The sequence below is a fragment of the Mus caroli genome, chromosome 11 (genome assembly GCF_900094665.2).
Source record: "Mus caroli chromosome 11, CAROLI_EIJ_v1.1, whole genome shotgun sequence".
In the NCBI taxonomy this organism is placed as follows: domain Eukaryota; kingdom Metazoa; phylum Chordata; class Mammalia; order Rodentia; family Muridae; genus Mus; species Mus caroli.
In genome coordinates this window covers 70,104,552-70,129,112 of record NC_034580.1, presented here as the reverse complement: position 1 = coordinate 70,129,112, position 24,561 = coordinate 70,104,552, and the positions used below count along the sequence as shown (strand labels likewise).

At 52.2% G+C, this 24,561-nt stretch overlaps 3 protein-coding genes across 4 annotated transcripts in view; 2 read left to right on the top strand and 1 right to left on the bottom strand.

Annotated features, from left to right (window-relative positions):
- The window catches only part of Rtn4rl1 (reticulon 4 receptor like 1), a 73,141-nt gene extending 66,304 nt beyond the window's left edge, over nucleotides 1-6,837 (bottom strand). Inside the window, exon 1 of the mRNA XM_021178034.1 lies at nucleotides 6,342-6,837. Coding sequence (XP_021033693.1) covers nucleotides 6,342-6,354 — 13 coding nt within the window. The 5' untranslated portion in view covers nucleotides 6,355-6,837. The remainder of the gene's footprint in view (nucleotides 1-6,341) is intronic.
- Nucleotides 6,838-10,148: 3,311 nt separating this feature from the next.
- Dph1 (diphthamide biosynthesis 1) lies at nucleotides 10,149-22,201 on the top strand. 2 transcript variants are annotated; one of them, XM_021177570.2, is made up of 13 exons: nucleotides 10,149-10,231; nucleotides 13,733-13,885; nucleotides 14,002-14,065; nucleotides 15,600-15,721; nucleotides 16,229-16,386; nucleotides 16,532-16,653; nucleotides 18,521-18,589; nucleotides 18,939-19,095; nucleotides 19,221-19,321; nucleotides 20,075-20,153; nucleotides 20,474-20,614; nucleotides 20,767-20,871; nucleotides 21,425-22,201. In XM_021177570.2, the coding sequence occupies exons 1-12, from the start codon at nucleotides 10,171-10,173 to the stop codon at nucleotides 20,854-20,856; spliced, it is 1,317 nt and encodes a 438-aa protein (XP_021033229.1). In that variant the 5' UTR covers nucleotides 10,149-10,170; the 3' UTR covers nucleotides 20,857-20,871; nucleotides 21,425-22,201. The 2 variants fall into 2 exon arrangements, 1 of the variants encoding a protein (XP_021033229.1); XR_002379168.2 differs by having other exon boundaries at nucleotides 20,474-21,200; nucleotides 21,425-22,119.
- On the top strand, nucleotides 21,001-22,119 carry Ovca2 (OVCA2 serine hydrolase domain containing). Its single transcript, XM_021177572.2, has 2 exons — nucleotides 21,001-21,200; nucleotides 21,425-22,119. Exons 1-2 carry the CDS (start codon nucleotides 21,017-21,019, stop codon nucleotides 21,916-21,918), a joined length of 678 nt encoding a protein of 225 aa, XP_021033231.1. The 5' UTR covers nucleotides 21,001-21,016; the 3' UTR covers nucleotides 21,919-22,119.
- Nucleotides 22,202-24,561: the final 2,360 nt, after the last annotated feature.

The following is a 24,561-nucleotide window of genomic DNA, read 5'->3' as shown; positions in this document are numbered from 1 at the left end:
GTGACTGGAAAGGTACAGATAGACCCATCCCTGAGTCCTAAGGTGCATTCCTGGCTGGTAGGCTATGGCAAGAGAAAAGCCAGTACAGGTGGAATCATTTGTCTCAACCAGCCTATCAGCTGCCACCTACCCTGACCTGCATGGTGCTCTAGAGATCACCCACCCACCAGTGTGGGTGTGGCTGTGTTGCTCAGTCCTGTTAGCCTGGGGGGAAGAGAACGGCCTCTGAGGAGGGCTGAGAGTATATGACCAGCTCAAATAAGCCATGGACTTGGGCTTTTCTCAGGAATTTGATGCAGGCAGGAGAGCTCCTGGCCTTCGGTCCCATGTGTGCTGGCAATAAAGACCCCAGAGCAAGAGCAAGGGGAAGAGATGTGTCCCCAAGACTCAGAGGGGGACATCAAGTAGAAGATACAAGAGACAGTGGTTCAAGGCTCTGGACTCCAGCCAAGAAACTTTCTGGGGGAAACTACCAGGCACAAATGACTCATCAGCACCCCACAAAACAAATGTCATAGAAATCAAGACAGATGGGCATGTGAGCCCGTGGAGCTTAGGGGTTGAGAGGGCGAGAAGAGTGTGGGCTCTTCGCAGAGGCTTGGACCAAGCCAGATACAGCGGGAGGCTAGCTGGGAGGCTCGGACCCAAGGACCACATGAATCTCCCTGTGCTTCCGTTTTTCTTTGTTTTCTTATTTTAATTATGTGTCCGCGTGTGGGAGTGTGTGTATTTCGTACGGGTGTCCACAGAGGCCAGAGGATGTCAGATTCCCTGAAGCTGGAGAGCTACAGGTGGCTGTGAGCTCCCTAATGGGGGTGCTGAGAACTGAGCTCCGGTCCTCTGCAAAAGCAGCAGTAAGCACTCTCAGCGGCAGAATCACCTCAGCCCAGCTTCCTCATCTTTAAAGTGAGAATGATTGTTCTTGGGTCTTGCTGCAGATGGCATAATGACAGGAATGTAGCTTAGCCCACAGTTAAGTGTTAAGCAGGTATGAACAGCTTTTGCTAATGGGAGGGCACCGACTGGCACAAGCGGAGCTGTCCCCTGCTGTCCATCTCCTGATGGCATGAGTCCCTCCCCAGCTCTCTCCTTCAAGTGTGCCTGACCCAGTCGTGCCTCCTCACGCAGCTCATCAATACCCAAGAAGGCACCTGCACAGAAGGGGCTCTAGCCTGAGAGGTCCCTCCCTCCCTCCCTCCCTCCCTGCAATCCATGACTCACCTTTTCTGTCTGTTTCAGTTTTCCCTCCCATATTGCTGGTGATAGACCCAGTGTCTTGTACATAGTACTAGACAAATGCTCTACTACTGAGCCACTTCCCCAATGTGCTCCTTCTCTCTCTCTCTCTCTCTCTCTCTCTCTCTCTCTCTCTCTCTCTCTCTCTGTATGATGTGTATGTGTCTTACTGTATAGTCCATACTGGCCCTTAACTCTTCAATCCTCCTGCATCAGCCTCCTAGGTGCCAGATTATAGCCATGTGCCACCATACCCAGCTAGCTCCCTGACTCCCTTCTACCCAGAGTAGCCTGGCCATCACACTCTGATGAAAGGGCTGCTTCCGGCACTCAGTGCTGAGGTCCTGCCTCCTGCTGTCCCTGGAGACTCTGTTCCAGTTTGCCAGCTATTTTGCTTCCTTGGCCATCTGTTCCCTCCCTGTCATCTCCTCTCTGCTTTAACCTTAGCCACTACTTCACTGCAGATGGTACCACACAGACCCATTCTTGACATCCTTCATGGTGCCTGCTCCCTCCTTCTCAGCTCATTGGCACAAATGGCTCTGTCCTTTCTCGGGTCCCATCCAAAGATGTGTCTAGAGCTTGGAGGTGGACTTACCCCACAGATTCCCATTATTTGTGCCCTATCTGTTGGCAACCCTACCCCAGGTTAGGAGGCCCAACCCCTTACCCTTCCCTTCCCTGCCTTTTCCTAATGAGACTTCCTCTTATCAGACTTAGCCAAGAACATCTCCTGGCCCTAAACACACATCCGCTATGGTTCCCTACCAGGCGGGTAGTTGTGCTGAGTCCTCTGAAGGGCTGGGGGCTAGCAGGTGGAACAGAGCCCAGATGATCTGGGGCTCTTTCCTATAATGAAGGAACAGTACTCATGTTGGGAATTTGGGTCCTAAACAATTTCCATATAGAAAGCAGACCTATAGGTTCAGTATCAAGGAATTGACTCCAAGCTGTTATGAGAAGAACTGGATCAAACACTGTCTACCTCGTCCAGGCTCACTTCTGTCCTTTCCTCCCGTCTCTCTGGGTATGGTGGCACTTGCCTTTGACTGGGGCAAGGAGGTTTCTGTGAGTTCAAGGTCAGCCTGTTGTACAAAGAGAGCTCCAGAACAGCCAGGGCTACACAGTGAGATCCTGCCTCAAAACAACACAATACAACACAAAACAAAAACTGTCCACCTTCCTTCCAGCTACAGACCCGCCTCCCCGACTTCAGAGACCCGCCTCCTTGTCCTCAGAGACCCGCCTCGCTGACCTCAGAGACCCGCCTTCCTGACCTCAGAGAACCGCCTCCCTGACCTCAGAGACCCGCCTCCCTGACCTCAGAGACCCGCCTCCCCGACCTCAGAGACCCGCCTCCCGGACCTCAGAGACCCGCCTCCCTTACTTCATTTAGCAGCTCCTTCTCCTTTTCCTCTCTTCTAGAGTGCCCCTAAAATAACTCCTTTTAGCTTTTCTTTTCTGGAGTAAGGACCAGGAGCTATGAGGAGAGAGGCACAGTCCCCGGCAGGCCAATTATGAAGGAAGAATTTTGGTGAAGTTGGTTGCACCAGGCTGCATCCCTAGATTGAGATGAAACAGGTTGGGGACATTGAAATTCTGATTCCGTGCCTAGATTTGGATTAAAAAGGCCAACTCTCTCAGTTCTCGCTAGAAAAGAGCTCGTATGTCTCCTCCACGTCTTTCCCCCTGCAGAAAAGAGCGTCTTGGTCATCCATGCTGTCCATTTTCTCTCTCCATTGGGGCTAAGAAAACCCAAGTTGCCACAGTCCTGGGTCCTCAGTGTTCTCAGAGAGACGCAGACACAGATGAGCACCTCCTTGGGGAGACTCTCACATCACCAAGGGAACTCTGTGGAATCCGCCAGCCACCTGACAGCACCGCACTCTGCCGCTCTCCCCCCACCCAACCCCCACAGTGGAGCAGCTCACTGAGCTACCCAGCCAGCCCATCTGGGTATGGACACCAGGAGAACACAATGCATCTTACTGGGTTGCAGGTCTTAATCTAGCACTTACTGAATTATTTAGGGATGGCATTAACTTATAAATGAGTGTGTTTGACTGATTTTGTGGTTGATGTACAGATAAATCCTAATGAAAGACAACTACACGATTTTAAATTATTAATTAGACTGCCACTTAACAAAGCTTATTTGGCACTCTATTTCCTTGCTTAACAAGACAAAAACTTTAAGGAAAGGGCTCTGTATTAGCCCAGAGGCTCTTGATTTGCATTCTGTTTTTATCGCTCTAAAAATGAAAACCATAGATCCTGACCTTAAGCAGGCAACTCTGGCACAGCAAAGCCCCCAGCAGGCCGCTCTTCCTTCCTGGAGAATGCTGGATGGCTCGGGGCCTTGCTTGCCCTGATGCCTCTCATCTCTCTTGACCAGAGGCTTGCTTTTTATATCTCAGGTTCTGTCAGGGTAGGCTATGAGCTGGAAACACTGGCACAGCAGCCGCCGAAGCCTTCAGCACTGTAGGCAGCTAGATTTCACTCCAGAGGTGGTGGCCAGTGGAGTCCGTTTATTAAGAGATAAAGGTATCTCCCCCAGACCCCCAAAAGATCTCACAGGGATAGCTTTACTAGGACAATCAGAAATCAGATCGATGACTCTCATGGTCTGGGGCTTATTTGTTCCCTCTTCTCTAGGAGAGTCCCTTTTTCTTCTTCCTTCAATCCCCCCACCTTCCAAATCATACATAAACCACTAAACTCACTCTAGTCTAGGATCCCTGCATCAGCTAGGCAACTATCTCTCAAACCAACCTATAAACCTAGCTGTTTGGAGCTTTTGGGGACAAATCTACAAACAGAAACTTCAATGGCCACCTCCCGTGGCCTTAGCCTGAGGCATGTTTTGGCTTCGGGCACACAAAGAATCTGAGCTTCCTCCACATGTGTGCAGAAAAGACAAATCCAGGGATCGGATCAGCGCCCCAAAGAGGAAATTGACCAGGAAAGGACCAAATCAAAAGTCATTTGCTCACACAGTGTCCCAGGAGCAGGCTCCAGGCCACCCACGCCCCGCCCAGCCTTGGCAAGGACTTCTCTGCTCTGTTTCCCTCAAGCCAACCCAGGTGTGAACCTCAATTGATGGAATCTCTCTAGTCAACCTCATCTGTGCTGGGAGAAAGAGCCCAAAGCCTCCAGTGGCCATCTCTCGAGCAGGGACAGGATCCTTCTCCCGGGGAGCATCCCCCCAGAATGCACTGGGCTTGTCTAGAGCTGGGCTTCTGGCTAGCAAGGATACCAAAGAGCTATTGGAGACTGCTGGAGCCTCCCTGGGCACCTAAGCCATATAAATAAAGTGTGTGGGCTGCTTTGTGGCTCATTCTTAACTGTAAACTGCCAAAAGACAAAAGACCAAAAGGGAAATGAGATGTCATTCTTCCCCATTATCTCCATCACAGACCTACAGCCCAGACATGGCAGCCTTTTCAAAATTGTCTGGGAAGCTTTCCCCGCTAGAGCGAGTCTACATGGTCCATGCCCAGGCTTCTCAGACTCCACTGTCTCCAGCTCAGTAAAAATCACCTTCCCTGTGCAGACACACTGGCCTGCACTCCAGCACTGCTGAGTGGCTGAAGTGACTTTCCGTGTCTTTCTGTAGGAAAAGGAACTGGGGTGTTAAACAGTAAAGCGGTTCTTCTAACTACTGCAGAGACTTGCCCCACACCACAACGAAAGAGAGGCAATGTGTCGTCCCTCCCCCCCCCCCCATCTTCGTACTGCACCGACCCACGTGGAGGGCACAAGTCACACACAAGTTTGTGATTGTTCTTACATGGTGAGGCAGCCAAACCTCCGCGGTTGCCTGAGGCTGGACCACCACTCAGCCTTTTCGACTCATAACGAAGGCGTGGCTTTTCACCCACCTGTCTGACCTGCTTATCTGGGTCTCTCATCTCCCGGTATCTGCTTCTCTCCGCCCATCTCAGGGCTTCGCTCCCCCCACCTCTGCCACCACCCCCTGCCCGCTTTCTCCTTCCCCATCCTGCTGTGAGGTCAGAATCCTGTGCTTACGACACCTCGGTCTGTTGCCATGGAAACAGGGGCGGATTAAGGCTGGAGCGCAGGGATCAGGCCCCTCCGCTACCTGAGCTCCCGCCTCAGCTGGTTCCCGCAGGGCGGGAGCAGCTAGCATCAGGCACCAAGGCTCAGCAGCCGCCCGGCCGAGGCAAGGGACAGGGGAATCCCAGCGGGGCGCCACAGCTAGCACACTGGGACCTCAGAGCAAAGAGACACGCAGAGGAGGGGAGCAGAGGGTAACGGGTCTGCGAGCTCACGTGTGGTCACCTGCCCTTTCTGGGCCGGAGGGACAGCACCTAGAACCGCAACCACGTGGGGGCGCGGCAGGACTTCCCCGGCACCCGCGCCAACTTTGCTCCGCTCCTGCTGCCGGGGAGTCTGGGCGAGGTGGTCACCGAGCCAGCGCCCGTTAAGTTGAACCTGGCTCTGGCCGCGCGCACTGCCAGCATGGCCTTAGCGGTTGCGTCCCTCTGATCCAGGCATTAGGAAAGTTTAAGGAACCGGACTTCTGGCACTTGACACTCCCCACCCTCGGTCGCTAAATGCTCAGGACTGGTCCCCGGGGATAAGGGCAGGATGCTGGGAAGATGCCTGCGTTCCGGCGCGCCTCCGGAGTTAGGAACGGTGGTGAACGCCGGGGCCGCGCAGTGACTGACCGCTGCCTGCACCCAAGCGCGGGTTGTACTCAGTGCTGAAGCAGCAGAAGCAGGGGCGGGTGCCCGCGCAGGGGATGGAGCCTGCAAGTGCAAAACTTTATAATGGAGAGGCAAAGGTCCCAGGAGGCCAGCTCCCTTTTTATCAAAGGTTTCACACTCTGGTCTCTGAACCCTCAAGACAGATCCCTGAGGCCTTGGCCACTCGATCCATGAACAAACCCCGTGTCTCGCAACAGGCCACCAACGGGAGCTCAGCTCCAGCAGCAGGCGCACGGCGGGTGCCTGTGACAAAAGCCAGCCACCTAGTAGGGGGCTGCTTCCGGGACCCATTTCCCTGGCGTTCGACGGCTCCCGGGGCTTGTTGCTCGGCCCGGTTTCATGTAACTCCAACTTGCCCCTGAGGTTCCAACTCACCTTTGCGAAGCATGTTGGCCGCGGGGCCGCCGCTCCGAGGTCGGCCTAGGCGCGCTCCCTCCTGGGGTCCAGATTCAAATCCCTGGGCGCCAGCTGCAGCTAATCCGAGAGCGTCGAGGCGGAGGCAAACCGGGAATCCGCTTGTGCCCGGCGGCCCGGTCCCGCAGGGGCATGGTGAGCCCAAACCCGGCGCCCAGGGCACCGGCGCCTGCTAGCAACCGCGGCGCTGCCAACCAACGCGGTGCGCTCGCTCAGCCCCGGGGCGAGTGGCTTGCTCCGCCGAGCTGGCGGCCTGATTCTGCCGCCCCAAACACTTTGCAGGCGGTTTTGAGGGGGGACGCCGCCCCCTGGCCGGCCAGCCGATGTCCCCTCTTCCCCGCCCCCTCGGGCAGCGGCTGCTGCAAAAGGGCGCTCGCACGCACAGCCCAGCTCCGGGAAAGCGCCCGGCGCGCGTTTGCAGGACCGAGCGATCCGCCGAGCGGGGCGCCTCCCTTCCTCCCCCCGGCTTCCCCCACCTCTCTTCCTCCTCCCTCCCTCCCTCCCTCGCTCTTCAGCTCCCTCCCTCCCGCTCCGTTCCCCGCCCCCGCTCACGGAGCGCCTCCCATACAAAATTTATGAAAGTGCTCTCAGCTCGCGGTGCGGAGCGCCGTCCTATTCCCAGGGCAGCGGCGCTCAGCCGTGCGGCGCCGCCTTCCAAGGTGTTTTCGCTGCACCTGCCCCCGGGGACGATCCTCGGCCCGCGTCCGTCCAAGTACCTGCCCCAGTCATCCGCGGGTCGTCCGGCCACTGTAATCGCCCTCCCCAGCCCCGCAGGCTTCTCCGAGCACGTACCCGCAGCCCAGCCCCCGCCTGTTTGCCCTTCGCTGCTGGAGGTCATCAAGAGAAGCGGCTGGAACCGTGTACCGGCCCTGAACCCCGATGACAAGTCCGACACCCTTGCCCCGTCTCCTCCCTGACCCGCATCCCTTCCTCCCTGTGAGGCTCGACGGCTCTTCCCGGCCCAGAACTGCTCCGGCGACATAGCTTTCCCCCACCCCGCCCGCCCATCCAGAGTCCCAAGACACTGTTCTTTGGGGGTGGGGGGGAGATGTGCGGGACAGCTAACATTTGGGGATGTCCAGTTGGAAATCGTATAAAGAACTATGGGAGTTCAGGTGGGCTATCTCTGGCTGGAAGGCCTCCGGTCCCCTTTAGTCCTATACAGACCCCGCCCATGAGAGGATTCTCCAAACAGGGAGGAGGTACCGCCTGGAAAGCCGGTCGGTCCTACAAGGGACCTTTGGGCCAAGTGTGGAGAAGGTTCAAGCCAGCAGAGATCCTAGGTGGAGGCCGGCACCCCCTACTGGCCCGGGATAAGAAGGACTCCCTAAGAGGAAAAAGACTGGGCCAGGTCACTCGTTGAACATTTTAAGAGTTGTATGTATTACATTATGTGGAAATTCAGCCAGTGAAAAAGAGAAGGTCCCTGTCCTCGAGTTTATACTCTAATAGGACCAAAAGAGAAAAGTTCAGATGATGGAAGTATCTGGAAGAAAGACAAAGAGGGTGTTGCTCTGGAGCTGATCCGGAATGCGAGTGGGGTGGAAGTGGAAGTGGAGCTGATGTGACAGCTGCCATCTAACCAGAGATCTAAGTTCTCTGTGGAGAAAACTTGGAGGGGTGATCAGAAGTCAGAAGCAAGGCCATTATCATTGGTACGAATACAGATAATCAGAACCCTAAGGTCCCGCGCCCCTGGTTTGAGCTGAGTGTGAGGGAGAATCAGATCTGATTCTCCCTCAGAAAGTCTGGGTTCAACAGGTGGAGAGGAGACGACACCTGGAAAGACTGCACAAATGTTTGAAGTAACCTTATTTAGAACATTCTTCAGCTTGGTCCTTCTAGGGTTGGGAACACAAAGAGAGATATTCCTTAGTTCCTGCCAGCTGCAGGAACCCGCACTGCCTGAACCCTGGCAAACTAAACTCTAGGACAGAGCTGTGGAGACACTCCATAAAAGTAAGGCCCAGAGAGGCTAGCTGACTTGCTCAACAGCATCCAGTAATCAGTACTAAACTGTGGGCCGGGATGAGGGCTTTGCTATTCACTTTCCCACCTTCCCGTGCCGCCTCCCCATGAACCCCTTGCCCCATCGACTCCAATGTATTGGGCAGACTTGGGCGGTGTGAGTGTGAGAAGCAGTTATTTTGGGATTTAGGAGGGCTGGATGTTGACTTGGAGTCCAGCCAGGGAATGGGGGTGGCTGTTGGTGGGTGTTGTGGTGTAATGGGGGAGGGGGTTACATTGAGCCCGCCTTCTCATCAGGCAGTAATTACTCAGACTGCTGAGTAACTCAGGAAGGAGGACCCTCACCGTGGACAGATGGAAGTGTCCTCAGCCCAAGCTGATTGACAGTTACCACTGTCCTGCTCGGCAAGGTCTTAGGGACACAGTCATGATGGTTTTTACACTGCAGCCTTCATCCTGTATCATCTGGTTTCCAAAGTGGGGCAGGGCTGCTCACATGTGACAGAAGCTATACAGCAATGTTAGGAGACAGTGCATACCTCTGATCAGGTAAAGGTCCCAGGAGATGAGAGGGCTGCTGGGGAGAAGCCATTGGGCCATTGGCACCAATCTTTCCACTATAGAACTTGAAGCTAAACTAGAACAGAAGGTGTCCACAGACAGACTAGGCTTTGGTATGCTGAGGTGGCAGAGTGGGCTCCAGAATGCACTGAGGGGTAGAGATGTCTAGAGAGGCTGGGAGACACAGGAAGCCCAGGCTGGACTCTTAAGGTGAACCGATGATGAGCACACTCTGGGTCAAGCTATATCCGTCTTAAGAGTTGCAGAGACTGAAGGGGCATTGACCCTTTCCATTGCTTCCCTTGGCTGCTCACTCCCAGTCTGCCTTCCTCTCTCCTCTGAGCAGCCTCCCAGGCAAGGCCGGTACCTGGCTGCTTGTTTTTACATCTCTCAGCACCTTAATTAGGGGTTTCCAAGCAGGGAGGGCCTCCAGGGGAGCCTGAGGCCACAGAGCTGTCTTAAAGGGACAGCTGTGCTCGCCACTGCAGAGAGAGGAGGATGGGAGTAGGGGTTCAGAGTGCTGGTGACCGTGCTGCAGAAGGCTGAGGGTAAGCCCGGCAGGTGCTTTGTTCTGCCAAAGGTCAAGGCTGTCTTGCTGACTGCTCTGCCTTCTCTTTGGGGTCCCAGGAGTGCTGTCCACTGATCGGGAAAAAGGCTATAGCCTGAAGGACAGACTAGAGAGGGCAAGACGCAGGAGGTTTAGTGAATTGAGGCCTTAGGCTGCCCTATCCTTCCAAGAAAGCCTTTTCAGTTTCCAGCTTTTCCCTTGAGTACCGGCTTCCTCCGTGTCGACCCTTTACACTCTGGGTACATAGAAATTCACACTAAGCTCTCAGCTTGGTAGCTGGGCTGGTAGGCGTTAAGGCTCCATCTTGCTGGGACAGCAGAGGTCTCTGAGGTAGAGAATGTGCCCATGTGAGCTGACGGACTACACTTTACAAGGAAAGAAACGGGGAGCAACAGGAAGGCCTGGTAGGTCGCAGAACTCCTTTAGGCACACTCATCTGGGAGTAACAGCTTTGAACTAGGTTAGAGAAGAGCGTGAGAGCAAGGGGGACCACTAGGGGACGCAGAGAGGCTTGAGAGTCCAGACCTTTTGTACCAACCGGTGCCCATTGTAGCACCGCCCTCTTCTCCTTTTAGTCACCGCCCTGCTAGAATCTCCGCCCTCGGCTCGGCGGCTCGGCGGTCGATTGTGCTACCTGCGCTCTCCGCGCTCTTCCAACGCTGTCTTTTTGTTCCCCACGTGGGCTCTTGGGTGATGGCGGCGCTGGTTGTGTCCGAGACTGCGGAGCCAGGAAGCCGAGTCGGCCCTGGCAGAGGTGGGTGCAGCAACGCTGTGACCTCCAGACCTCGCATCTCTGGTGGGACCCCCAGGTCAGGGACAGGGCGGGAGGTGACACCTTTCCCCTTGAGACCGGAGAGTTGTCATGCTGTTAAAACTTCTGAGCTCTCATCACCAGACCCAGGGACCCTGGGACTGCCCCTCCTGGGAGTTTTTCCACAAGGCGAAACCACGCCCTATCCCAGCTAGCAGAGCCGGAAAAGTGAAGGTACAGGACAGATCCGACGGAAGGGAAGGGACCACGGTGCGCTTCCTTTTAAGGTGGACTCGGAGGATATACTTTTATTTATGCGAAGAGGAGTTTGGTGTCCTTTACCAGTAATTGCCAGCCTTGTGCTAGATGTAGGGACTAGAGTATTACCCTGACCCTGATCTCTACTCAACTGGAGGGGCGGGGGAATACAAATTCAAACCTGACAACCTTGATAAAAGGGGGCGGGGGGTGCCTACTGCTCTCCGTACTAGCACCTGCTGTGCCCAAAAGCCCACAAGAGATTGGACCTGGCCGAAGAGATTCTGTAGGGAAGCTGACAAGCCCACGCTCATTGTCCAAGGCCATGAAACTGACCCAGCGCTCTAACAGTGGTAATATTCAAACGCGATGTCAGAGCCCCAGCCTTCCAGGCTATGGAGTTCAACACACCCTTCTACCACAGTAGAGAAAAGCACAGATCTGGAAGGATCCCTCCCATTCAGAGGGGCCCTAGCAAGTAGTTCTGGTACATAATACAGGTTCTGAGGTATGGGATGACTAAACTTGTCTTTTCCAAACTTTTTGGCTCCTAGAGTGGGAAGTTCAGGATAAGACCTTGCTGAAGAGCCTCGGTTTTTGTTTTGTTTTGTTGTTTTGAGACAGGGTTTCTCTGTGTAGCTCTGCCTTTCCTGGAACTCACTCTGTAGACCAGGCTGGCCTTGAACTCAGAAATCCGCCTGCCTCTACTTCCCAAGTGCTGGGATTAAAGGTGTGGGCCACCAATGCCCGACTCAGTTTTTTTTTTTTTCAAACCAAAAAAAAATGAATTAGAAAAAAATTAACATTCATTTATTTTACATTATGTGTCACAGTGCTTGTGGAAGTCATAGAGTAATTAGTGGAGGGAGTTTTTTCCATGTGGATGGATGCACAGGGTTGGAGCTTAGGTCCTGAGTCTTGGCACCTTCACCCATTAAGCTATCCCTCTGGTTTCAGTATTTTTTTTTCTGTTCAAGGGCTTATTTGTATATCTCTGCTCAGGCTAGAGTGTTAACTCCTAAGGTGTAAGCTGTTTGTCCACTGGCACACTGAAGTGTGTTCTTTCTGGCCTTCCTAGGATGAACATAAGAACTAAGGACCAGGGGACTTACTTGTTTGTTTTAGTATTTATGTGTGTGTGACACCTGTGTGTGTACTAGAAGCTGTTGGAAGAGTGTATCCGATTCCTCGGGAGCTGGAGTTACACCCAATGTGGGTGCTGGAAATCAGGCTCTGGCTCTCTAGAAAAGGAGCAAGTTCTACAGGACTGAACTGCTCCACCACCAATTGTGGCTGTATTGAGACAGGGTCTCAAACATGGTGGCCTAGACATCCACCATGACCACCACCAAAATGTCAAAATTACACGTACACACACACACGTACACACACGTACACACATGCATGCATGCACTCTCACTGACGTGGCACACACACAGTGGGGGTTGAACCCAGAGCCTTGTCCATGCTAAGCAAGTAGTCTGTGCTATATCTTTACTTTTCACTTTGATACAGTCTTATTGTACCATGCCCGACTAAATTGTGTATATGTGTGTGACTCTGTGTGTCTGAGCATGTTTGTGTGTGTGTGTGTGTGTGTGTGTGTGTGTGTGTATAGAAGCCAGAGGTTTATGTCAGCTATCTTGTTCTCCACTTTTTTAAGTTTTAAAGCCAGGCATGGTGGTATATCTTTAATTCCAGCACTCAGGAGGCAAAGGCCTATCTGGTCTATATAGTGAGTTCCAGGCCAACCAGAGCTACACAGAGAGAACTTGTCTTTAAGAAAAAAATAAACACTTGGTAGGAGGTGTTTGTGTCTGTCTGTAAGTCTGTGTGTGCATGTGTGCACCCACTTGCATGTGTGTGTGTCCTCCTGTGTGCGTGCATGCCTGTGTGGTGACACGTGTGGAAACCATGAGTCCCTTTATCATATGGATTCAGGGGATTGAACTCAGGTCCTCAGGCTCCAAGGCAGGCACCTGTACCCCTAGTCCTCTTTCCAGTCCTCCATTTTCTTTTTAAGACTGACTTTTTGTGTGTTTCCGTGCATGCACATGTGTGTGCAAGTGCCTGGTATTCGATCCCCTGTAGCTGGAGGTGCAGGTTGCTGTCAGTGACAAGTGCTTGTAATGATGAGCCGTCTCTCTAGCACCCCACCTTAATTTCTTAATTCAGTCTGTCACTGAAACTGGAGCTCATTGCATGGGTGCTGGAGATCTGAACTTAGGTCCTCATGCTTGTGTGACAAGCACTTTTACCTTTTCTTTCTTCACCTCCGATTTTTGTGGGGGATTTTTTTTCTTTTTCTTTTTTTTTTTCTTTTTTTTTTTTTCCATCTCATTATGAGGCTCTGAGTGGCCTGAAAATCACTATGTAGACCTGGTTAGCCTCAAACTCAGATTTTTTTTTTAAAGCTTTAAGCCGGGCGGTGGTGGTGCACATCTTTGATCCCAGCACTCGGGAGGCAGAGGCAGGCAGATTTCTGAGTTCCAGGCCAGCCTGGTCTACAAAGTGAGTTCCAGGACAGCCAGGGCTACACAGAGAAACCCTGTCTCAAAAAACCAAACCCCCCTTCCCCCCAAAAAGCTTTATGTCTATCAGTGTTCTGTTTGTGTGTATGCCTGTGGACAGAAGAGGGTATCAGATCCCATTATAGATGGTTGTCAGCCACTATGTAGGTTTTGCAAATTGAATTCAGCATCTCTGGAAGAGCAGCCAGTGAGTGCTCTTAACTGCTGAGCCATCTCCCCAGCCTAGATTTTTTGGGAGGAGGGGAGAACAAGGTCTTGTTGACTTTACTGGTCTTGACATCTTGATCCTTCTGCCTCAGCTTCTTGAATGCTGGGATCATAGATGCACATACCATGCCTGGCTTTATTATTCTTTTAAATGAGGAGAGGGACAAAAGTATAGATTAAGCAACTTTGGCCAAATCAGTGGGACTTGAGTTGTATGACTCCTTTGCTTTTTAGTCTTTTTTTGTGTCATCTCTAGTCCTGAGGGGTGAGTCATACCCCCATTTATGACTGCTAGTAACCTCACAGCATAGAAATTCATCATGCAGATTTCCCCCCTTGTTTATGGGCTGTCTCTCTCTCTGTAGGATGAATTCAGTTAGGGCAAAAGCTGGGTGGATATCCTTTGTGTGTGGAATCTGGGCCTTCAATTTAGAGTTAACAGATTAAGTGGCTCTGGCTGCCTGTGGTCTAGAGCAGATGCAAACTCAGGCCTTAATGTTTTTTCTAGGTCGCATCTCTCGGGGGCGACTGGCCAATCAGATCCCCCCTGAGATCCTGAACAACCCCCAGTTACAGGCTGCTGTCCAAGTTCTGCCTTCTAACTACAACTTTGAGATCCCCAAGACCATCTGGAGAATCCAACAGGCCCAGGCCAAGAAGGGTGAGCCCTCAAAGGGTGGAGCTGTGACAAGGTTGGAAAGGTTGCCTGCCCAGGCGTGGGGCTAGTCCTGTCCCAGGCTCCTCTAGCTCTCTGCCTTTCATCTGTTTGTCTTGCAGTGGCCTTACAAATGCCAGAAGGCCTCCTCCTCTTTGCCTGCACTATTGTGGATATCTTGGAAAGGTGAGGCTTGGGCACTGGAGAGCAAGCTGAGCCCTTGCACAGTATAGATATGTCTGTTGGCATAATTTTTCTCTCCTGGACCACTGGATAAACCCTAAGCCTCCTCCTGGACCACTGGCTAAACCCTAACCCTGCCAGCATGTTATATACACACAAAAGGGAAAAACTCAAAACAAAATTCCCAGGTTGTTGTGAACTTGGCTTGTCCATTTCCCTTCCCTTATATAGTCTGAGCAAGGGCAAAGGAGTTAATTTCTGTTTCTAGGCCAGAGCAGATGGTAGCATCTGGGAGGAACCTAAAAAAGCTAACCCTAAATGGGTGAGGGTCTGGCTGTCAAGGGTTGGGGCAGAGTAGAGGGATGAGAGGCTGGGGAGTTGAAGAGGGTGCATCTTTCTCAGTTTGGGTGGGAGTAGGTGGGTGGCAGAGGTGAGAGATGCCTAAGTTTCTTCATGACAATGAACCATTGCTGGGGGGGGGGGGGAGCAGTGCTCAGCCATCTGGAGCCAGCATGAGCGCAGGGAGGGGGAATGCAGAAAGGGGAGGTCATCTCGTGCTGGGAACCTCCTACTTCCCTGCTGCTGCCCTCACCCTTCTCCCTCCCCACCACCACAGACCCACTTCCCTGCTCCCACCCTCTTGCCCCTTGGGGATGCTCTCTGGGGCTCAGGCCAATTTGCATACATTTTAATCTATAAAAAATTAAGTGCTCTGGCTGACTCAGAGCCTGGGCTGCATTCTAAGGAGCTGAATAATCTGCTTCTGTGCACAGCCTGATTTGGGGAAGGGGGTGGAGGAGGGGGCAGACTGGCAGTGGTTCAGCTTCCCCGCCCCCCACTGCACCCCAGAGGAAGAATGGGGGGCCCAGCCACAGAGCCAGCATCTATGCCCAGGTACGGTGTCTTCCAAGGAGAGCTAAGCCTCCTTCCTGCTCTGGCCCAGCGGTGATTTTGGGGGTGCAGGGTCTTTCCTACCACCCTGTCCCCCAGTGATTCAGTCCTGGCAGCAGATCTCAAAACAATGTGCTGTCCAGAGCCCACTCTTCCTGATTGCATGAGGAGTGTGGGCAGCACCATGTGCTGTGGGGGAGCTGCGCATGGGTCCTCCCAATCCTGGGCACCCATGGCCTTACCTCTGGGTGGGGAGCTGGTGGGGTCTGGGCAAGGGGAGACCATGCCTCCACGTACATCCACGCCTCCACAAACAATAATGGCAGAGTTTGTGAGGGGGGATCTTTACATGCCCTGGGTAGGGTAAGTCACAGTCTCAGGGGTCTGTCTGGACTATTCACATGCACTTCGGAGGGCTGGGGGTCTTGCAGTCTAAGGCTGGACAGGGTGCTGCAGACATATCCTCACATAGCAACTGTTCCAGGAGCTGCTGCCAGGGCTGAGGGAGGTGGCAGATGCACCCCTCCTACTCTTGGTTGGCAGCTGCCAAGTCAAGATCTGGGTCCTGAAACACCTCCAAAGTGAGGACTGTCTCCCATCTCAAACTGTGTCTCTGTTCCACTGTTCCCCAACCCCACCCCTACAGGTTCACAGAGGCTGAGGTGATGGTGATGGGTGATGTCACCTATGGGGCTTGCTGTGTGGATGACTTCACTGCAAGGGCCTTGGGAGTTGACTTCCTGGTGCACTATGGTCACAGCTGTCTAGGTATGGTGGGCTGGGACACCAGAATACTGGCAGGGAGGCAGGCTGCAGGCTGGTCTTCTCTACTGTGTGTTTTCCTTGTTGTACTTGCAAGCACACAGTCCCTCCTGGTTCCCAGGGTGGCCTTGGTCTTTCTGCTTTGCAGTTTGCCCTTTCCTTTGGATTTGGCTGCCTTGGGAATCATGTCTGCATGTTTGATGTTTTTGTTTGTTTGGGTTGGGTTGGATTTTGAGACAGTCTAACTCTCTAGCCCAGGGAGGCCTGGAACCTAACAGCTGCGCTCCTGTTTCAGCCTCCCAGCTGCTGGCTTATATAGGTGTGGGTAAGCACACCCAGCAGATACAGGTGTGTGAAAGGCTGTTACTGGGAGAACAGGCTGGGTACCCAGCTAAAATGAGAATGGAGATCCTCCCCTCTCCCGTAATCCCTCGCAGAATGAAGCCAATGCCCTGGCCAGGATCCTCGCTCCTCCTGCCTTTCAGAACACTTGTTTTGAACTCTTCTCTGTAGTCCCCATGGACACCTCTGTTCAAGACTTCCGAGTCTTGTATGTCTTCGTGGATATCCGGATAGACACTGCCCACCTTCTGGACTCGGTCCGCCTCACCTTTACCCCAGGCAGCTCACTTGCTCTGGTTAGCACCATTCAGTTTGTGTCAACCTTACAGGTAAGTAGATCAGCTAGCATTGTGCGGGGTGGAGAAGCTACTCCAGGGTAGTAGAGGGCTGCTCCTGGCTCCCGTGCCTGGTGCTCTGGGTTGTTCCTCTGGCCCTGACTTTCTCCCAGATTCCTTTCCTTCATTATCAATACAGGCAGCTGCACAGGAGCTGAAAGCTGATTATCACATCAGTGTCCCACAGTGCAAGCCCCTGTCCCCTGGGGAGATCCTAGGCTGCACATCCCCTCGGCTACCCAAGGAAGTGGAAGCTGTTGTGTAAGTGAAACATGGGGGCCAGTTTGTAGAGACATTCAAAAGATGTATCCTCAGGGAAAGAGGCTAGTCTAAAGTTCTGAACCTGTGTGCTCAAGGTCACCTTGGAAGATGGGGCGTATGTGGGGACCACACTTCAAGTTTACTTGCACTCTCCAGCTGTCCATCCTTCATCCAGAAAGCCGTGCTGAGGGTGGAGACAGAACTCAGAGGGCCTGATGGGGGGATCAGGGTGGGTAGAAATGGAGAGAATGTAATTGGAGAAGATGGATGGGCACGCCCAGGCTGCAGCCCCATTAATTTAGCATCCGGACAGCTAACAAGCAGGAGCAGCGTGTCTCCTGCCGCCTAATTATTTTAGGTAATGGAAATGCTTAATGTTGTGTGAATGCAGCCAGCCTCATAGCCGACAGCTTCTTCGGCTGGGACTGGGGATGGGAGTCCTTTTCTAGCTAGTGGCAAGAAGGGAAGGAGGGGCACTGTGATTCAGCCCCACCACTGGCAGCTTTGGAGACTGGTCCCACAGGTTTGGCTATACCCACATAGGATACTCCTGCCCTTAGGCCCACACATAGGACTTCCACAGCCCAGGCCTGGCAGCCCTGCTCCCTGAGGGCCATGCCCCATGTACTTGTGCCAGCATAATGGATACCCATCCTCTGAGGCCTCAAGGTGCATGTTGAGGGAGGTTGAGTGTTGGCCTCCATTATGCTCTCCAAGAGAGAAAGAAGCAGATGCTATGGATGTCTTATCTTATAGGCCTTGGACTCTGCAGGTCCTATGACAGTACTGTGAGTGAGGGTATCTCTGAGGGTATGTTCTGTGTGGCCTGGTGGTAAAACCTGGTAACCAATCTCAAATACATGGCTTGATAGCTTTTGAGCTTTGAGCAAGTGGGTTTTGTCTTACTTTGTAGCCTCTGCTGTTCTGGAACTCACTGTATATAGCCCAGGCTGGCCTCAACTTCATAGATATTCCCTTGTCTCTGCCTCTCAACTGCTGGGATTAAAGACATGAGCCAATATGCCTAGCTTGAGCAATGTATTAAAGTCTTTGAAACTTGGGTTTACCTCCTGTAAGATGGCAATAGCATAGGTGTTTTAGGGCTTACTTTAGATCTGGAACTCAGAAAGTATAACTTTGTATTGTATCAGTGCTGGGTATGGTCCAAGAATAGCCAGTGTGTACCCTGGAACCTCTTCTACAGCCTATATAACATAGATTTTTTAAATTTTATATCTTTATTTTTATTTGTTCATTTTGGATTTCCTAGACAGGGTTTCCCTGTGTAGCCCTGGCCATCCTAGAGTTCATCTGTAGACCAGGCTGGCCTCAGATTCAGAGACCCACCTCCATCTTCTGTGAGATACCACCACTCTTTATTGCATGAATGTTTTGCCTTCATGTATGTCTGCCTGGTACATTTTGGAGGTCAGAAAAGTGCATCATATTCTCTAGAAAAGGAGTTACGAGTGGCTGTGAGCCACTGTGTAGGTGCTGGGAATTAAACCCAGGTCCTCTGAAAGAGCAACCAGTGCTCTTAACTGCGCAGACATCTTAAACACAACTTCTATGTCTGTGTTGAGCTGAATAAAAGAGAAACTCTCCCTCAGCTTTCGAATTGTGCTCTTGAGCCCAGGTGGCCTTTGGCCTTGGCACTTGCCATGGAAGCTGCTGCATCACACAGCTGTCTCCTAGACATGTCTGTCCAGTCCTTGCTGGACATACAAGAGGCCTGAAGAGATGAACTGACATCAATCTCCCTGACTCAGCAGCATAGGTAGCTGAGAACTCAGTCTCCGGACCTGTAAGCCAGGGCACCCCCTTTGCTATTCCATTACTGCACTTACACACTCTTCCCGCCCTGCAGGTATCTTGGAGATGGCCGCTTTCATCTGGAGTCTGTCATGATTGCCAACCCTAATATACCTGCTTACCGGTATGGGCTGGGGAGGGCTGACCATGTATGGCAGGATGAGAGCCTCTGCCCTGGAGGCCCTCATTAGGCTGAACTACCCCTTCATTCCCTGGTCACTAAATGACTGAAGCACATCTGGAATTTAGACCCAGGACTGCTGTTGCCTACCTGGGAGTCACCCCTAAGCTCTTAAAACACTCCCTTGCTCTTGCCTGCCCTAGCTGGAGGGCTGATCTCTATGGTTACTGATCTCAGTAATAATCCTTGTTTCCAACTAGGGCCAGATTTCCTAAATCCCTCTTTAGTTCCTGTGTCAGGGAACTACTTAGCTGACTCTGGGCTGTCACCATGATCCTGACAACTTTTCCAGGTATGACCCATATGGCAAAGTCCTATCCAGAGAATACTATGACCATCAGCGCATGCAGGCCACTCGCCAGGAAGCCATTGCTGCTGCACGCTCAGCCAAATCCTGGGGCCTTATTCTGGGAACCTTGGGCCGCCAGGGCAGTCCCAAGATCCTGGAGGTGAGAGGCCTGGGCATCAGGAGGAGGGGCTGACAGGAAAGTAGCTGGAGAAACCAGTAGGCTGAGGTGTCTAGCTTTGGCCACTTCATCTCAGAAGCTCCTGCTTGGCCTCCCTCTCTCGGCAGCACTTGGAATCTCAGCTCAGAAACTTGGGACTTCCTTTCGTGAGGCTGCTGCTCTCTGAGATCTTCCCCAGCAAGCTCAGTCTACTTCCTGGGGTGGATGTGTGAGTTTCCCCACCTTACCCATGTATGGTGACCAGCTAACGGGAGCTTAGAAACCAGGTTCTGGCCAGCACAGATCAAGAACTTATCTAGCACGGGCCACCCTTGACCATGGGCCGCCTGCATTGTCTAGCCATCAAAGTCTGGTGGGAACGAGTGTAAGAGCGCTCGCTGTGTACAAACCTTGGTTCTAGATGGGTAGTTACAACTGAACTGTCCCCAGAAGTTGGCTTATGGAGTGAAGGGCTGATGACCGTTTGTTTGATTCCATTAAGGTGGATTTTTTTTTTCTTTTGCATGTGTGTTAGTTTGTGTGAAGCTTTGGTATCCACCCCACCCCACCCCACCCTTTCTTTTTTCCCCCTGAAGCAGGATTGGCAATCCACCTCTCGTAGTGCTGGAGTACAAGTGTATATCATATACCACACACACATACTTTTGCCTCTTATTTTAGATGGTTGTGAGCTACTATGTGGGTGTTGGGACTTGAACTTGAATCCTCTGCAAGAGCAGCCAGCTCCCTCAACCACTAAGCTGTGTGTCCAGCTCCACTTTTGCTTTTAGTGCAATGGTTTTGGGAGTTAAGGTCAAGTTCAGGGCAATCATAGTTACCTCCCCAACAGTATATAGTCGGATCAGTACATCCTGTTGACAAGTGGACATACTGAGATACTGAGACACCGTTATGTTCTTCAGTGTGGTACCCCAGAGAGAGGTGGCCTTCATGTCACATCTTCACTGACTTACCTCCCTAGGTGGGTGCAGGTGGCATGTCCACGCCTCTCCATTGACTGGGGTTCAGCCTTTCCCAAGCCACTGCTGACACCCTACGAGGTAACAACCACATTTTGAAAATCTTTGTATTTCCTGTTGAGGGAGGGTTGTGAGATGGCTGGCATGGGTAAGCAGCACTTAGGGTCGAGCCACCATCTTGCTGTGTAGTTTTTGTTTATATTTAAGAGTTGCTGGTCTCAGTTTACAGATTGCTGGGAGACGTGAGCCAGCACACCTGACTCGCTGTATAGCTGCGAGTCTCTTCACCTCACACTCCCTTTCTGAAGAATAATGATAATACACACCCTTCATAGACCCTGGTCAAATTTGCTAATGCAGGGACAAAAAAAAAAAGTGTATCATTGTCTTTTCTCCCCTAGGCAGCTGTGGCCCTGAAGGACATTTCTTGGCAGCAACCCTACCCCATGGACTTCTACTCTGGCAGCTCCTTAGGGCCATGGACAGTGAACCACGGTCGGGACCGAGCACCCCGGGGTCTCTGCCAGCCTGCATCTGACAAGGTAGCCAACTTTAAGCAGGGCTGAGAGGCAGCCTACAGGCGCAGCCTTGGCGTGACGTGGTCCACGGCCGCCGCCCTGAGGACAGCGGGGGAAATGCAAGGGAGCCGGGTGGAGGTCACAGTGGAGAGACTTGAATCTGTCGGCTACCTCAGGTGCAGCAAGGGTCCAGAGGCGGCTCTCCAGCCCCAGCCTGTGAGGGTTGCAGCTGCGCAGACCAGAAGGCTACTTCGCAGGCTCCCTGAGAGGGCGAGCAGCAGGTATTTGCAGCCACGCCCCACCTTTTTGTTTTAGGAGGGCCCCGCCCTCTCTGAGCCCCGCCTTAAGGGTGTTCCCCTCACGGGCCCTGCCCCCTTGCCGGTTCTACTTCCGCTTGGGAAGGCCTGCTTCCGGTCGGTCTGCAGTATGGCCGCACGGCAGACCTTGCGAGTGCTGTGTCTAGCCGGCTTCCGGCAGAGTGAGCGGGGTTTCCGTGAGAAGACCGGAGCGCTGAGGAAGGCGCTGCGGGGTCGGGCTGAGCTCGTGTGCCTCAGCGGACCTCACCCGGTCCCCGAGGCAGCGGCTCCCGAGGGTTCGGGGCCAGACTCGGGTGAGACATTCTGGACCCCATCGCACACCTGGACCTCAGTTCTCACCTAACGCCTTTAACTCCGGCTCTAGTCTGAGCTCCCAGGCTTCCTCCTTTATCTGTGTCCAGGCCATTCCAGGTTCCCTCCCGCCCTCCAAGTCCCTGGCTGCGCTTTCCCAAGCTCTGCCTTCTTCCTCTCACCATCTCTAATCCTGGGCCTGTGCTTTTCTCCCATCTGCTTCTAGGGCCCTGTTCTCCGGAGGAGCAGCCTCGAGGCTGGTGGTTTTCTGAAGAGGAAGCCGATGTTTTCTCTGCTCTGGAAGAGTCCACAGTGTGCAGGGGTCTGCAGGAGGCCCTGGAAACTGTGGCACGGGCCCTTGACACGCTGGGGCCCTTTGATGGACTTCTTGGCTTCAGCCAGGGGGCTGCACTAGCAGCTTATGTGTGTGTCTTGGGCCAGGCAGGCGATCCTCGCTTCCCCTTGCCAAGATTTATCATACTTGTGTCGGGGTTCTGTCCCCGAGGCCTTAAGGAACCCATCTTGCAGAGCCCCATGTCACTGCCTTCACTTCATGTCTTTGGGGATACTGATCGAGTCATCCCTTCTCAGGAGAGTATGCAATTGGCTAGCCGATTCCTTGGAGCCGTCACCCTTACCCACTCCGGTGGTCACTTCATTCCAGCAGCTGCATCCCAGCGTCAGGCCTACCTTAAGTTCTTGGACCAGTTTGCAGAATGAAGGATCGACAAATGTCTCCGCATTGCTCCCACTTTGTCCAGCAGCCCTCCCCTGTGTACTCCTCACCATGGCTCCTTAAGACAACTGTCAGTTCTCAGGACACACATAAGTCCAGAGAGCCTGTAAGAAGACAGTGGTGGGCAGGCAGGGGCTGGCACCCCTGTGACGGACAGACAATAAAGCGACGCTTTAGATGTTGAATGACTTTCTTCTGCTGCCCATACCCTGGGGCAACACCAAACCAAAGCTGTGAGCCCCAAGAACACATTTTTGGTGGAAGTCATTTATTGTTTTGTATCTTTAAATTCGGCTTATTGTGTGTATGGGTGCAGACTTGTGGAGGTCAGAGGATAAGTGCAGGGACTTTATTCTCTCAACCAAGTGGGTTCTTTCTGAGCTCTGATCATTTGGCAAGTCATGCCTTTACCTGCTGAGCCATGTCACCATCCTTTTGTGGAAGTTTAAGTCCCAGACGGAAGAAGCTAGATATCTTGGTGACTTAGAAAGTTTTACATTTGAGGAGTTTGGGGAAAGAAAACACTTGGCAAGGCTCTGCTTGGCTCCATCTGCTTTTAGGTTTCCTACATCCTGGTCCCTGAGAATCGGGAGTTGGCTTTCTTTTGGTCCCTGGCTTGGCCATTGTTTTCTCTTCCATAACTGTTCCATCCCCCTCTGAACTCTGAGCTTGAAGACTTGGGTAGTACCGTATGTTGGATAGAGGCCAAAGACAGCACAGAGTAAACTGCCTTTTCCTAATGAACCCATCTGCAGGGTTTCTGAGATTACTGCTATTCATAATTGATGATGCTAATTATTGATATGTTGAGAAAGCCAAAGCTTAAGTAGCCTGCCCAGCTTAACCTCTTGCCATTTTTCTTCTCACTTCCAGTGCCCAATCTTGCCACACACGTAGCCACGCTGCTTTCTGACTGCTGCCTCTGAAAGACAGTTTTTCTAAGATCTCATAAGGTACCTACCTAGTCCCACACCACAATATCTTCTAGGGAGCTTAGTCACTGAGCAGGAGTTGGAGTTGGCCAGTTACTCCCAAGACATTCTTGTAACAGTCACTTTAAAGATACCCAGAGTTACATGTTCTTGACACACAAGTGTTTGAAGGTATACATCAGAGAAATGGTCCTGTGCTTAAGGACATGGGCTGCTTTTTCAAAGGACCTCGGTTCGGGCTCCAGCATCCATATTGTAGCTCACAATGTAGCTCTTAGTTCCAGAGGCTCTAGTCCCACGTCCCAGGGATGCACATGGTATGTGTTTAAAAGTCAATAACCTAATGGCCATGTTGGTACATGCAGGCAGAGGTAGAGGACAGTCTAGTCTACAAAGAGAATTCAAAAAAACAACCAGTTAGTGGTGGCACATGCCTTTCATCCCAGCACTGGCAGAGACAGGCAGATCTCTGAGACTGAGGTTATCCTAATCTACAGATGGAGTTCCAGAACTGACAGGGCTGCACAGGAACACTTTCTGTAACTTTTGTTAGATGACCAAGGCAGAGCCTTGCCATGTATATTCTCTTCCCCCGAACTCCACTTACATAAAAAGTCTAACTCAGTTACAAAGGCCTCTGGCTTCTTTAGGGCTTAAGATTTCCACCAAAAGACAGATGGCTCAGCAGGTTAAAGGCATTGACTGCTAACACATGCCATCTCATACACACTAAACATTTTAAAATTTCACAAAAGGATAGACTGGAATTATACCCCAAAGTCCCATGTACTGCTTTGAGATCCCCTTTTAACAGCTTGGGTGGGGAATTGGTCTCTGTGCCTTGTTCTTGCCTTACAGCGATTGCTTCCTTGACAAAAGGAGATTGAACAGATGGAATTTTATAAACCCCATTGGCTTTGGTCTATTAGTAAGTAGTCTTTGCTTTTCTGTAACTAATTGATGGGTCTGCAAGTTAGTACTCAGACCCACTGGCAGTCATAGGCAGCCCCCTGTGTCAGCTCCAAGCTCGGGGACAGGATGACCTGTACTTGGTAGCCCTATAAGTAAAGGCAAAGGTTCATGTGATGGGTCTTTAGGCCCTGGCTCTACCAGGAAAGAGGGAGGAGAGGGTTCAAGTGGAGCTGTACCAGGTGGAACAGAAAGAAGTGCTCATGTTTGAAGTAAAGATCCCTCCCAAGGATCAGAACAGTTCAGATTCCCAGCAAGTGGAGAGTTTCTTCCCACCATGTGGAATGGACGTCAACGCTACCATATGCACATCCTAGGGGCCACCTACACAAGGAACACTTGTTAAACCTGGAGTTCCTAGAGAAAACTATAGACCTACTTGTCTGCCCCTGGTCATTCCTGATGTAGCTATTTGCAAACTACAGCCTTGGGTAGAATTTTAAGTCTCTGGTAAATATATGGTATTAGGAAAGAGCCTCTAGTGGGACTCAAAACCCTCTGGGGAGAAAAGCCCCCCCTCCCCCCCCAGGAATCGATGCTCTAACATTAATGTACAGCCCAGGCAGATAAGGTCCAGAGGTAGAAATAACATTTATTAAGAATTAACTATACCAATCCCAGCACTCGGGAGGCAGAGGCAGGCGGATTTCCGAGTTCGAGGCCAGCCTGGTCTACAAAGTGAGTTCCAGGACAGCCAGGGCTATACAGAGAAACCCTGTCTCAAAA

Excerpts from the sequence above, each read along its gene's own strand:
- Dph1 (XM_021177570.2), top strand. The coding sequence starts at position 10,171 with ATGGCGGCGCTGGTTGTGTCCGAGACTGCGGAGCCAGGAAGCCGAGTC. Across the intron at positions 10,232-13,732 it reads CCGAGTCGGCCCTGGCAGAG|GTCGCATCTCTCGGGGGCGA; the intron begins GTGGGTGCAGCA and ends TGTTTTTTCTAG. Across the intron at positions 18,590-18,938 it reads CCTAATATACCTGCTTACCG|GTATGACCCATATGGCAAAG; the intron begins GTATGGGCTGGG and ends CAACTTTTCCAG.
- Ovca2 (XM_021177572.2), top strand. The coding sequence starts at position 21,017 with ATGGCCGCACGGCAGACCTTGCGAGTGCTGTGTCTAGCCGGCTTCCGG. Across the intron at positions 21,201-21,424 it reads GGGTTCGGGGCCAGACTCGG|GGCCCTGTTCTCCGGAGGAG; the intron begins GTGAGACATTCT and ends ATCTGCTTCTAG.